At 52.0% G+C, this 13,529-nt stretch overlaps 1 protein-coding gene across 2 annotated transcripts in view; it reads left to right on the top strand.

The window, feature by feature from the left end:
• Positions 1–13,529, top strand: part of PLA2G2C (phospholipase A2 group IIC) — a 24,182-nt gene extending 10,653 nt beyond the window's left edge. Inside the window, exons 3-6 of one of the 2 annotated variants that reach the window (XR_007726344.1) lie at positions 1,622–1,766; positions 3,855–3,958; positions 12,441–12,879; positions 13,295–13,476. Coding sequence is in view for 1 of the 2 variants with exons in the window: in XM_050793393.1 (XP_050649350.1) it covers positions 1,622–1,766; positions 3,855–3,958; positions 12,441–12,607 (416 nt within the window). In the remaining variant the exon portion in view is untranslated. Of the gene's footprint in view, positions 1–1,621; positions 1,767–3,854; positions 3,959–12,440 lie in introns of both variants that reach the window. The other variant, XM_050793393.1, reaches the window with a different exon arrangement.

Below are 13,529 nucleotides of genomic sequence, written 5' to 3'. Positions count from 1 at the left end.
AAGGTGATAGCGCAGGAGGATACCCGTATGCAGGGATGACCGCCTCTGCAGCCCCTCAGTCTGAAGATCAACCCCTGAGTGCGGCTCCAGGGACTGCTTGGGCAGCAGTGACCACTCCTGGGCTTCTTCCCCTCACACCCCTGCTTAGACTAAACACAATAGTGAGATCGAAGGCTCCTGAGCAAACTCCCCCAGACTCTATTTCTGTTTCTCTTCTTCAAGTTCATGTCTTTATTGTATTTTTATTGCAAATTTACAACATGCTTATAATTAAAAAGTAAAATAAATGAGTATATAGCAACAAGGTAAAGCTCCTCCTCATCCTCCCCAGACCCTAGTGTTTTCCCTACCTCCAGAGGTGGCCACTCTTAAGAGTTTGATATACATCCTCTATACAACCTTTACACACACACATGTAAAACACCATAATAGAAATGGAACACAGGCTGGGTCAGGTGCAGTGGCTCATGCCTGTAATCCCAGCACTTCGGGAGGCTAAGACGGGCAGATCACCTGAGGTCAGGAGTTCGAGACCAGCCTGGCCAGCTGGCCAAGATGGTGAAACCCCGTCTCTACTAAAAATACAAAAAATTAGCCAGGCGTGGCAGCGGGCACCTATAATCCCAGCTAATTAGGAGGCTGAGGCAGGAGAATTGCTTGAACCCGGGAGGCAGAGGTTGCAGCGAGCTGAGATCGCACCATTATACTCCAGCCTGGGCAACTACAGTGAAACTCCATCTCAAAAGAAAGAAAGAAAGAGAGAGAGAGAGAGAAAGAAAAAGAAAAGAAAGAAAGAAAGAAAGAAAGAAAGAAAGAAAGAAAGAAAGAAAGAAAGAAAGAAAGAAAGAAAGAAAGAGAAAGAGAAAGAAAGAAAACACATGCTTATTGTGCAAAGACATGAGACAGCAGAGATGTATATAAAATGAATGTTGACTGTTTCTTTCTCTCTCTTCAATCCCAATTGCCTAGAGATAGTGCTATCAAGTGTAGTTTATTTTTGAGACACATAATTTTGTTATTATCCCCCTGTCAGCGGACATGTGGGTGGTTTCCAATTTTTTTATATCACAGATAATGCTTCAGCAAACCACTTTGTGTATGCATTTGTGCCCACTCTCATAAGCATCTTGTAGAAGCAAAAACAGCTGAGTTCATGTGTACTTGCCATTTAAAAAAATAATAATTGAGGATACCTTTCCTGCCTCTTAAGTATTTTGTTTCTCCTGCAAGATAGTAAAGGCCTGATGACATCTGGAGGGACTGGCATTTCTGGCTTTGAACTTTTCCCATTCATGTTGCATCAGACCCGAGGGTGTTCTGCCTAGGACGGTGGTTTCCTGCCTTGAGGGGGAAGACTATGGTTGATGGGAGAGCCTTGTTCCAAACCTCATGGGAACTGGGTATTCATCCGGGTTAGCAAAAAACTAGCTGTGTTACAGGAGCAAATCTGAACTTATTTTCTTCCCCAGGAAAAGGGCTAATGATTCCAGCTATGCCCTTTGCACTTCGCTTTGGGGATCTGGTGATATTTCGAATTCTCAGCATTCTAGTAAGGGGAGGGGACATCAAGGCAGCATCGTGCTCATTGCAACTTCCTTCTTCCTTGTTTCCTCATCGGCAGTGGCAGCCCCCACCCACAGCAGCTTCTGGCAGTTTCAGAGGATGGTCAAACACATCACGGGGCGGAGTGCCTTCTTCTCGTATTACGGATATGGCTGCTACTGTGGGCTTGGGGGCAAAGGGGTCCCCGTGGATGACACTGACAGGTGGGTGCAGAGGCTCTGAGGCCACCTATCATTTGTTTTGCATTAAAGTTCAAGCTCGAAGCCAGAGAGAGGGTGTTAGAATTCTTGCATGGCAAGTAACAGAAAACAATTCAGGCTAATGGAAGGAAGAACTGAACAGGATTCGGAGGATGGGTCTTGAGAAACCCAGTGTCGGGGCCAGCTTCCTGAGTGTGTGATCTGTGAAGTTTCACGGGGCCCAACACTCATAAGGGCCTAAATGTGGTTTGCTGCTCTGCTGCCGCCATCTTGAAATTCTTAATAAAGGGCCCCACATTTTCATATTGCTTTGGCCTCTGCAATTATGCATCGGTCCTGCCCAGAGCTCTAGAAGCTGTTTCATCCTCATAGTAAAAGTGCTCTGCTTCCAGCTCTCCAGCTTTTAGGACTATAGGCACAGCACAACTGACTCACTAGTCCTAATTCCATATTCTAGGAGAGGGAATCCAAGTGGCCCAGTTTGGAGAAGTTGTCCATCTGGGTGAGGTTGCATGGCACAAACCTGCTTCCCAGGCCTACTCCAAAGGATGGGGGTAGGGGAGTGTGAGTTCCTAGAAAAAGTAGAAGTGGGTGTCATGTGGTGAGTGTGTGTGTGGGGAGGTAAGAAACGGGACAGTTTGCGTGTCATTTCATTTGAAGAAATAAAAAAGTAAAATGTTCCTTGCCACATTTAACCTAGTGTGGAGAAACATGTCCCCACAGTGGGGCCTTAAATATCACTCCTGGAGCTCAAGCCTTGTGAGTTGGGCTCTTGGAACCATGGGAGGACCTCAGAGCCCTGGAAGGTCAACTGATCCTTACAAAATGCCCATTATATGCCAGGCACTGGGACTGGCGATTGGCACACGAACTTAATTTAATTCTTTCAGGGAATGCACAAGACAGTGATACCAGCCCATTTGACAGGTGAGGACAGTGAGTTGCTAAACCACTTCCCGAAGGCAATGCAGCTTCTAAGTGGCAGGGTTAGAATTGAACAAGAATTTGCCTGTTTCAAAGTTTGTCCCCTCTCCTTGATGGTCTGTAGCTCCACTGTCAAAGTCCAAAGGCTGATTAGAAATTGAACATCATTAGTCAAAGCTGATCAACAGCAGAGCCCTCACTTGCAGATGGGAATGGCAAGAGACGGAGACTGAAACATTTTTCTTGGCCTTTCAGGCCTTAGAATCCAAGCTTAAGTTTCTGCCTTCCTGTGCCTTGAGCAGTGGCTGAGGACTTGGACTGAGCCCATTCTCCAGATGTTATTTCTCCTGCAGTGCTCTCCCATCCAGCCCCCAGCCAACTCTGGGTGCCAAGAGTAGGACTATCTCTGCTTTTGCAGACAGTTGTCTCCTCAGAGACCATCACAGTGCCTGGCGCACAGTAGGTGCTCAGTAAAAAGTGTTAAATGCGTGAATGGACCCAGATTTGTGTCCTGGGTCTGTCATTTTCCAGCTGCCTACGTTTGGGAAATGGGCCTCTCTGAATCTCAGTCCCTCCCCTACAAAAGGGAGACAATGATTGTACTTCATAGGTTTCTGTGAGTAGCTAATGAGATAGCAACAGATACTAGAGAGGGCTCAGGAAATGCTACTGGTTATTATTATTATTTTTTATTTTATTTATTTTTTGGAAGACAGGGTCTTGCTCTGTTGTCCAGGCTGGGGTGGAGAGGCTCAATCACAGCTCACTGCAGCCTCTGTCACCCGAGCTCAAGCAATCCACCCACCTCAGCCTCCTGAGTAGCTGGGACCACAGGCTGGTGCCACTATGCCTGGCTTTTTTTTAAAAAAAAAAAAAAACTTAAAAAATGTAGGAGGTCTCCCTGTGCTGCCCAGGCTGGTCTCAAACTCCTGGACTGAAGCGATCCTCCTGCCTCATCCTCACAAAGTGCTGGGATTACAGGCATGAGCCACCACACCTGGCCTGTTTTTATTATTATTGATAATTCACCTCCCCACCTTCAATGCCTTCTTGCCTAGAGGAGGAGGCAGGTGAGCCCTTTCTAGTCCCCAGATAAGGTCCTCCAGCAGATTCCCGAGGGACCCACTTCCAGGCACAGCCCCTCATTTCCCTCTTGTCTCGCCCCAGATGCTGCCAGGCACATGACTGTTGCTACGAGAAGCTGAAGGAGTCCAGCTGCCAGCCTGTGTTGAACGGCTACCAGTTCCACATCGTCAATGGCACAGTGGTGTGTGAGTAGCCTTTTCTGTATGGAAATGTCTTTTAACCTGGGCCTTTCCTTAACATTCACCTCCTCTTTGACCCAGAGATGTTTTAGAAAATGAAATGCTTCCAAGTTCTTGGAAGGAGGCAATCCTGAGCTTTTCCCTGATGCTCCAGAGCTTCTCGGAGTGTCTGTGCTCATCCTGCCCTGGTCTCTCCCGCCCATGGGTGTACTTCCCGAACTCTCTGGGAGGCCAGAGCCCTGCAGATAGTACATGCTCAATACATACTTGTTCACTTGAGCTTACACTGAATTTTGAAGCTTCCCTTGACAACTGTTACTGTTGATAACGTGTTTCCTTGTTTCTGTCATGTGTTAACAAAACGGCTCAGCTGTCTTCCAGTTGGACAAATATTTATTAAGGGTGACTGTATGCCAACCACTAAGAGAGGTGCCACCAGGGCCACAAAAGCAAATAGGTGGGAAGGGAAGGGGGACTCACGTGTTATTGAGACCGTTCAAGGAGCCATGTGGACAAGTGGATCAAGTGCCCTGCATATGGGCCGTGGCCCTGGCATCCGGGGCGTGTTCTACTGCTGGTAGAGTACAGGTATGAGCATGGTAATCCCGGTCTAAACAGCAGGCACATTCGGAGGCACTGGGCAGTGGCCTTTGGTGAGTACCATCCTTTCCAGCATAGCCAGGGTGGGTCCTGGGGTCCTGGGCTGGGAGGGTGAAGAGCACCGAATAAAGAAGTGGCCCTTTCCAGCGTGTGGCTCACTTCCTTCCTGGCCTCGTGGGGTTGCATGAATCGCTTTCCTTCCCAGGTCTATTTGTTCACAGCTGTGAGTGCGCCTTGGAGTTCCTCTGTTTCCTCCTGAGGTCAAGGAACCACCACCTCTCGGCTACTCATCCCCTAGGGCGGGAGATACATCCTCCGTCCTGTGGTGGGTTCCAGGGCTCAGACTTCCGGTCTCCTGAGCTCCCCGCACCCACCACTCCAGCTCGGCACACACCAAGACCCAGAGTTAGGACTGTGAAGTCTCCCTGGAACCAGCTGTGTGGGTTGGGGGCTCGGACCCCTACACCGGGAGGACCTGCCTCAGTTTTCAGCCTGCTTCTTGGCCTGCACTACCCACTGCCACCAGGACGTGGTTGACAGGGAAAGAACCTTCTTTTGTTCCCCATGTGAGCTCAAGGAGACTGAGTTGGAGCTCTCTGGTGTGGTCCTTCTCAGGCCTAAAGCAAAGTGTCTTTTCTGTGACACCTCCAAGGCCATGTTCAGGAGAGGGGAAGGGATCAGGGTCTGGTGGGAGGGATGGGGAGAGGGCACTGGAGAAGTTGGCTGCCAGGAACCGAGTTTCCCATAGCCTCTTCCCACCCGTCTTTGCCACAGGGGTGGGGATGCCCAGCTGGCCCAGCCCAAGCCTCCACCCTGGGCTCCTGTGGACTGACTGCACTTGCCAGGGCTGGCCTGGGCTCTCTGTACCCAGGGAAACTTCTCTATTCAACGCTCTTCACCCTCCCAGCCCAGGACCCCAGGAGATGAGGGAGAGTGGAGCAAAGGTTGAGGAGCAGAGGCTGGAACCCCAGGCAGTGGCACTGCTGGGCGGTGGTGGGAGGTGCCGGCAGAGGCTGGGAGTTGGACCAGAAAGTACCTGGCCTGGGCTGTACTTTCTTCCCACATTGCCCCTGCAGAGCAGAAGCAGCCAGTTGCTCCTGAAGCCTTGATCAGGGCTCCTGAGTCCAGAGCCCTGCTCAGGGCACTAGCGTGGGAGGAGGCTTCCGCATCAGTACCAGGGCATCAGCACCCGCCTCCCCAGCTGACCCAGCCAGTGAGGACCAGGCCAGCCTCTGTCATCCCCATCCCCACCTCGCCAAGCCCCTGCCTCCAGGAGCAGGGCTGAGAGCCAGGTGATCTGGGTTCTAATCCAGAGTCTGCTGCTGACACGTGCTGAGCCCCAGGCCATTGATTTACTTGCCCCAGTATTGAGTGAGCATCCACTGGGTACCCGCCCAGTGCTGGTGCTGTGCCAGGGGCCAGGGGCACAGAATAAAGCAGACCCAGTCCCTGCTCTTCTGGCGTTCACAGTCTTGTGGAAACTCCAGAGCTAAAGTGCCCTTAGAGATCGTCCAGATCAGTCCCTCATTGTTGCAATGAAGAGACTGAGACCCACAGAGGGGACGAGTTTGATCCAAGAAACGGACAAGATTAAGATGCATGTGTCTTGAAACTTTTCAGTGCTCTGGAACATACCTTCTGGCCTGAGTTGTGTGGGCTTTGGTTTTCTCATCCATGAAATGGGTACAATAACAGCAGCTACAGTGTATGAACCTCTGTGGTAGATGCTGTACACACAGCACCTGAACTCACATGATAAACCTCTGAGGTGAGCATTATCTCCCGTTATCAAGGAGGACTCTGAGGCTCAGAGAGGTTAAGCACGATGGCCAAGGTCACACAGCCAGGGAAAGAAGAGCTGGGATTCAAACCCCAGGCACCCTGTCTCACACCAGCTTCCCCTGTGGAGGGTGCTGTGTGTGTGCATGATTGGAGGCCCTCACACAGTGTAAGTCTCAGGATCTGCAGCAAACTGGTCAGAATGCTCTGCCCTGGCCCAAGGAAGGAAAGAGGGGCAGATGGAGTTTGCTTCTCTGTAAGGCCCCGGAGCTTTGTGTTCCTGCTGAGAGGCCTCGGAGTCAGGCAGCACTGGGTCTGATTCCAGCTCCACCCTTTGTATTAAGAGTTGTATTAATAGAGTAATGTATGCATCTCCTCACCTGTGAAATGGAGATAATGCCTGTACTTCATAAGGCTGCTGGAAGGATTAGCTAAAGCAGCCCAGCTACAGGGGCTGGCCTACAGTAGGTGCTTCATTAATGCCCTTCCTTTTAGATGTGGAAATTCCTCTTTTTGTCCAAGTTTTCTTTTCTTCTTTGCTTACAGCACTGGGATTTTCTTAAATACTGTTTCTTTGAAGAGTCTGCTCTGTACTTGTGTCCATCGGGCTAAGGTCAGTGACCCCTTATGGAATAAAACCCCTTTCCTGGCCAGGCATGGTGGCTCATACCTATAATCCCAGCACTTTGGGAGGCTGAGGTGGGGAGATCACTTGAGCCCAGGAGTTCAAGAACAGCCTGGGCAACACAGTGAGACCCCTCTCTCTACTAAACATACAAACAATTAGCCAGGTGTGGTGGTGCATACCTGTAGTCCCAGCTACTCGAAAGGCTGAGATAGGAGGATCACCTGAGCCCAGGAGATGAGGCCACGGTGAGCTGTGGTTGTGCCACTGCCCTCCAGCCTGGACAACAGAGTGAGACCCTACCTCAAAAAAGAAAAACAAACAACAACAAAAAAAACTATTTCCCTATCCTAATTGCACCTCCGTTCAAAGAGCTGCCCCTGCAAGAGTTAACCAACTCCCTAGCCTCCCCTGAATTCTGAAATCCTGCACCCAGGCCTGGTCCAGGTTGCCTAGCAACCAGGGGCTGCTCTGGGATGCAGTAGGTAAGCAGGGGAGGGAAAGGAAGAAAACAACTTGGTCTGTCCACGACTCTAAATGTCACTGAGGGATCAGTGCAGAGAAAGGCCTGTCACCAGAGCCCAGGGCCTAATTTCCCTGGTGGCGGGGACAGCTGCCCTCAGGCCACCCGGGAGGTGGTTATCCCTCCTTTTAGTGGGCTTACATAAGTACTTGGCATTTTTCCAAGGGACTTTAAGCTCACTCAGCAGTGACACCCCCTCCGCCCACATGCACATACATGTGTGGTACAGGGAGGAGAGATGGGGTTTCAGCCAACTGAACCTCCATTATCTACATCTCCCAGCCTCGGACTGCCTCCCTCTGCCAAAGCGGGAAGATGAAAATGGCAACTGCCGGAATTTGTATTTTGCAAAGACTTTTCTCATTTACTGCTGAATATATTCCCCATCTCAGCCTCCACTCACTGACACGCTACCCACCGTCTCTCCCAGCATTCATCTCTGCCTGAAAGGATCTTGTTTACTTCTCTGTGTCTGTGTGCATCGACTCTCCCCCCAGCTAGAAAGTTCCGTGAGAGCAGGGAGCAAGCCTGTCTTGTTTGAGGGCACTGGTTCTCACAGAGCCCACAGAGAACCATGCCTCTGGACTAAGCAGTGTGGGGGCTGCTGGCTTGCACCTGTACCCCCAGCTCCTAGCCACAGACCGGACACATGTTGGGAGCTCAATACTTGTTTGTTGAATGAGTAGATGAACAAAAGCACTCATGAAATAGGCAGTGCACGTATCTTTACCACCATTTGAAAGCTGAGGAAACAGGCTTAGAGAGGGAAGCAACTTGCCTGAGACCCCAAAGCACAGAAGCAGCCTATCTTGCCCAAGAACCTGGCTTCCTGTCTCCTAGGGCTCAGCTGCTGGCACTGGCCTGTAGGCCATGTGAGTGTAGCCAGTAAGGTGGTCAGGAAGGAGCCCTTACTGCGTGTTAGGGCCAGGAGATCAGCAATGAGGAGGACAAAATCCTTGCCCGGAAGGAGCTTGCATTCCAAAAAAAACAAGAGACCGTAGCGTATTTATTAATAAAGACACATTCAGACAGGGCCAGGTGCTCTGAGGCACCTCGGACAAAGCGACAGCCTGCAGAATGACAGAGGTCGGGGGTCAAGGAGACAGAAGGGTGCCTGCTTTAGGTGGTCGAAGAAGGCCTCTCTGGGGAGGTGGCGTTTGGTCTGAGACCTCAGGGCCAATGTGCTAGGAGCAGAGGAGCCTTGGGAAGAAGGGAGATGAGGTTGGACGGGGGAGACACGCACCTTCTGTGTCAATGCAAGGGAGTCATTGGAGCGTGTGAAGCAGAGGACGCTCTACTTTTGCCCCAGAAAGATCACTCTGGCTACGGTGCAGAGAAAGAAGAGTCAGGGAGGAAAGAAGGGCCCCATTAGGGGACTGTTGCAGAGCATTGGGAGGCACAACCACAGCCAGGATCAGCACGGTGACAGTGGGGATGGGAAGTGTCAGATGCCAGGAATGCTGTGCAGGTAGGGTCGGGGCCGGCGGGACCTGCTGATGGGTTCGGTGTGGGGTGTGAAGGGAACAGAGGCTGCATCCCAGGCTCCTGGCCTGAGTGGGGGTTCAGTGTGGGGTGTGAAGGGAGCAGAGGCTGCATCCCAGGCTCCTGGCCTGAGTGGGGGTTCGGTGTGGGGTGTGAAGGGAAGCTGCATCCCAGGCTCCTGGCCTGAGTGGGGATTCCGTGTGGGGTGTGAAGGGAACAGAGCCTGCATCCCAGGCTCCTGGCCTGAGTGGGGATTCCGTGTGGGGTGTGAAGGGAACAGAGGCTGCATCCCAGGCTCCTGGCCTGAGTGGCTGTAGATAGTGGCACCAAATACTGAGTTCGTGAAGATGGGGGAAGAGCTGATGATGAAGGCAGCAAGAGTTTGGTGTCAGTCACCCTGAGTTTGAGACACGTGTCAGACATGTAAGGGGAAGGCAGGTGGACACGTGCTTATTGAAGTCCGGACCCCAAGGGAGAGGTGTGGGCTGCAGCGGAGAAATTGGGAGTATTCAGAGTTCTGACACTGAACAAGAACACCCCTGAGAGAATTCAGAGACAACCAGGGCTGAGGCGAGGGGCTCAGACCGGGACCTGGGCCAGCCACAGGCAGGAATGCAGACTTGTTGCCTCTTCTTATTTGTGGAGATGTAGTTCATGCAGCAAGAAAGGTGTTCCGAAGCCCTCCTTTCCTTTCTTCATACCTCAGTTTCTCCATTAGCATATTAAAAGATGCAAGGTCTGGAGTTAAGCTTGTTTTTAAAAGGTGACTTCCAAAGATGGTATTTCTTAGCCTGGGACTGTCTCATCATCCAGGTCATGAAAGGCTTGGTCCATGGTTGAGAAATGCCACAGACGTGACAGTCCACTGCAAAAGACTACTGCTCCAGATCAATTCTGGAAGGCCTGGGGATAGGGCAGGTCACTGAAGTAGAACTGGATGTCAGATGCATGCATTAGAAAGGACAGGAAGACCAAATGAGACAGGGAGAGGGGGCAGGGAGAAAGGAAGGAGAGTTAGAGACTCGAGACGAAGGAAACAAGAGATGGAGAAGAAGGGAGGACCAGAAGACAGTGAGATCAACAGAAAGAGAGAGGGATGAGAAAGAAGGTGGCTGAGGAAGATGAGAAAAGGTTCCAGGGTGACAGCAACTGGACCAGGCCCTCTGGTTGGACAGTGAGGCTGGCTGGGGGGCCTGAGCTCAAGTAGCCCTCACCCCCTGAGAGAGTGGGGGGCTACCTGGGGAGCTGGGCTTGATGCATCTGGAAGGATTTTCACAGAGGCCGGAGGGGGAGTGGGAGGGCAGAGGGCACCCAGGCGCTACAACAGTGGGAGCAGCGAGAGCCGCAAAACCAGAGAGCCAGAGGAGTGAACATCCCTGGCAGATTTCCTGCGGGCGAGCAGAGGGGACAGGAAGCTCGGCGGTGTTGGCACAATGTGAGAAGTTCCAGGGAGGCGTGGGAGGACGGCTTCTGCAGGACGCAGACTTTGCAGAGGGAGAGTGGCAAACAGACTGACTGCAGCCAGCTCGGCTGGCTCCACAGGGCGCTGCTTTTTCTCCATGTGGAGCTGGAGTGCATCACCCTGAGAATAGCAGCAAGCACCCATAGGGCACCTTCTTTGTGCCAGGCACATCCAGACCACTCGTCGGTAGACACCAGCGATCCTCACCACCATCCCAGGAATGGGACACTGTCATGTGTTTCTGAAATGATTAGGTTTTAGCATCATTTCATAGACGAGGAACCTGAAGCTAACTTGCCCAAGGTCACAAACCAGGGCGTCTGGTGGCCTCCCCTCCTCACTGCCAATCCTGAGAGCGGACTAGGGTGGAGTTTTCTGGAAAGAGAAAGCTGCACCTGAGAGCCCTAAACACACACGCACACACATACACCCACACATGCACACAACACATGCACACGCACACACATACACGCACATGCACAGATGGACACATACCTGCACACACATGCATACACACGCACACAGTGCTACAGCTCTGATTAGTAGGTAAATAAAATGTCCCCATCTAGTGGTGACTCGGCCAAAGTGCAGACACTCAACCCCAAAGGTCCATAGAGGCTTCATTCATTTCTTCTCGTATTCTTCATTCATGGTTTCTATTGAGCATCTGCTTTGTGCAGCATCTGTTCTGGATGCTGGGGACACTGTGATGAGCCAGATGAGGTCCCAGCCGCACACAGCTTATGCTTCTTTGAGGGGAGGCAGTCACAAGCCACGAAACCAATAAGAGAAGTTCAGTAAAAAGCACAGTGAGTGAGACAAACGGGTATGGAGGGCGTGGCCAGAGAGAGCTTTAGTTCAGGCAGTCAGGAAGCGCCTCTCTGAGGAGGTGAAATGTGACCAAGCCTCCAACAGTAGCAGGGATCCCACCGCTTGCAGATCCTTAGGAGAAGCATTTTAGACAAAAAGAACAGCAAGTCCAAAGGCCCAGGGACAAGGCAGAGCAAGACCTGTGACATGAAACAGCCTGGTGTGCCCAGAGCAGGGAGGCTGGGAGAGTGGAGGGGGAGGGTGATGAGGGTGGAGAGGCTGGTGAGGGTGGCATCCCGGCAAGTGTGCCTGGCCATGGAGGCCACGGGAGGATTCAGCCTGTCTTTCCCGAATAAGAAACCACACTGGGGCTGTAAGCCAGAGAGTGAACGTAACTCAGGTTACAGTTTGAGATGGTCCCTGCTTATTTCCTTCCATGAAGGAGAAAGAGCTGTTGATGACAGGGATTTGGACAGTGGCCAAAGAGATGGAGAGAACAGGGCAGAGCATGGGCTATTTTAAACATAGAGAAGATTAGCAGGACCTGCTGGCAGACCGGATGTGAAATGTGGAAAGAGCAGGAGCAGCGAGGTCGACTCCTGGTTTCCTGAGAATGTGGGTGAATCAGGGGCCCACAGGCAGAGGGAGCACTGGGATGTCAAGGGTTCCCTTGTGAATGCCTCAAGTTGGAGATGCCTGAGACATCCAAGTGAGATGTCAAGCAGGCAGCTGGAAATAGGAGATGAGCGCTGGGAAAATGCTCTATCACCCTGGCCTGTGCACTGCCCGGGTGAACTCACTCAGGGCGCCTCCATGCAGCCCACACCCCCCTCCTCCTGCTTCCTTCTAGGCTTCTCCTCATTCCAGCACTCATGGGATGTTCAGATGTGATCAGGGAAAGGCTTGGGGATGCAGGGAAGCTGTGGCTGAGAGCCCTAAACACGCACACACACGCACTTACACATACACAGACATATGCACACATGAGCATACACACACACACATGCACACACATGCACACACATGCACACAAATGCATATGCACACACATGCATGCACACACATGCATACATGTATCCCTTTCAGTGGCTTTCCTTTCTGTCCTCAACCCTTGGCCCTTTGCAGTGAGCTCCCTGCTCCCCCCAGCCTTGGAACCAAACCCTGGGGCTGGGCTGGGAGCCCCCAGTGACCCTCTGTGTCTCTGCAGGTGGATGCACCCTTGGTCCTGGTGCCAGCTGCCACTGCGGGCTGAAGGCCTGTGAATGTGACAAGCAATCCGTGCACTGCTTCAAAGAGAGCCTGCCTACCTATGAGAAAAACTTCAAGCAGTTCTCCAGCCGGCCCAGGTGTGGCAGACGTAAGCCCCGGTGCTAGGGACACCACAGGGTCCTCCTCGTCATCCAGTGTCTGCTCTAGTGTTGCTCTTCCGGGAAGCCTTCTCAGATCATCCCCGACAGGCCCCTGTTCTTCCCCTGGGAGGGAGGACAAAATGTCTCCTGCAGGGCAGCTCACCATTCAGCATTCTGACCAAGGGGACTCCTCAGCATCGGAGGACTGGAGAGCAGAAATGGGAAAGACGAGATCCCTGCCCTGCATTAGCTGGCATTCTGTGGAGCGGGGAGGACTACAGATGCATGAATATAGAAGTAAGAGACACGTTAGACCATAGTAAGTGCTATGATGTAGTAAAACAAAGGGACTGGATAGAGATGCACCCGACCCCACACCCCAGGGTTTCCAGGAGGGGAGAGGCCCCAGGATCTACCCCAAACTCTCTCTTCACCCCGACTGCAGACCAGGACGCGGAGCAGACTTGAGCGCCAGGCCCACACCCAGCTCTAGCTGGGAACAAGGCCACCACTTTCCTTGCCTCCCTGTGTCCTTACTTTTTATGATGTCATTCTTAGCTTTTCTTATCAAGAGGCAGAATCTGTTTTCCCCACCTTGTGAATCTGAACTGGTCTTGTGGCTTAGTTCGGTCAACAGAATGTTGTGGGAGGGATGGTTTACCAGTTTTGAGCTAGGCCTCAGGAGGTCTAGGGCACGTCTACTCTGTCTTAGGATAGCTGCCCCCACCCTGCGAAAAAGCCTGGGCTAGCCTGCTGGAGGATGACAGCCCACCTGGATCAGTCGTCTCAGCTGATTTCAGACACATGAGAGAGAGCTCAGTGAGACTCAGCTTGTAGCTGACTACAAATGCATGAGGGAACCTGGCTGAGACCAAAACAACTGTCCAGCTGAGCCCAGGCTAAACTGCCAGCGTGCAGAATTGTGAGCTAAATAAAGGCTGCTGTTC

Source organism: Macaca thibetana, chromosome 1, assembly GCF_024542745.1.
Source record: "Macaca thibetana thibetana isolate TM-01 chromosome 1, ASM2454274v1, whole genome shotgun sequence".
NCBI classification, from domain to species: Eukaryota; Metazoa; Chordata; class Mammalia; order Primates; family Cercopithecidae; genus Macaca; species Macaca thibetana.
Note: the sequence above shows the minus strand (reverse complement) of the source record. Positions and strands in the feature narration are given on the sequence as shown.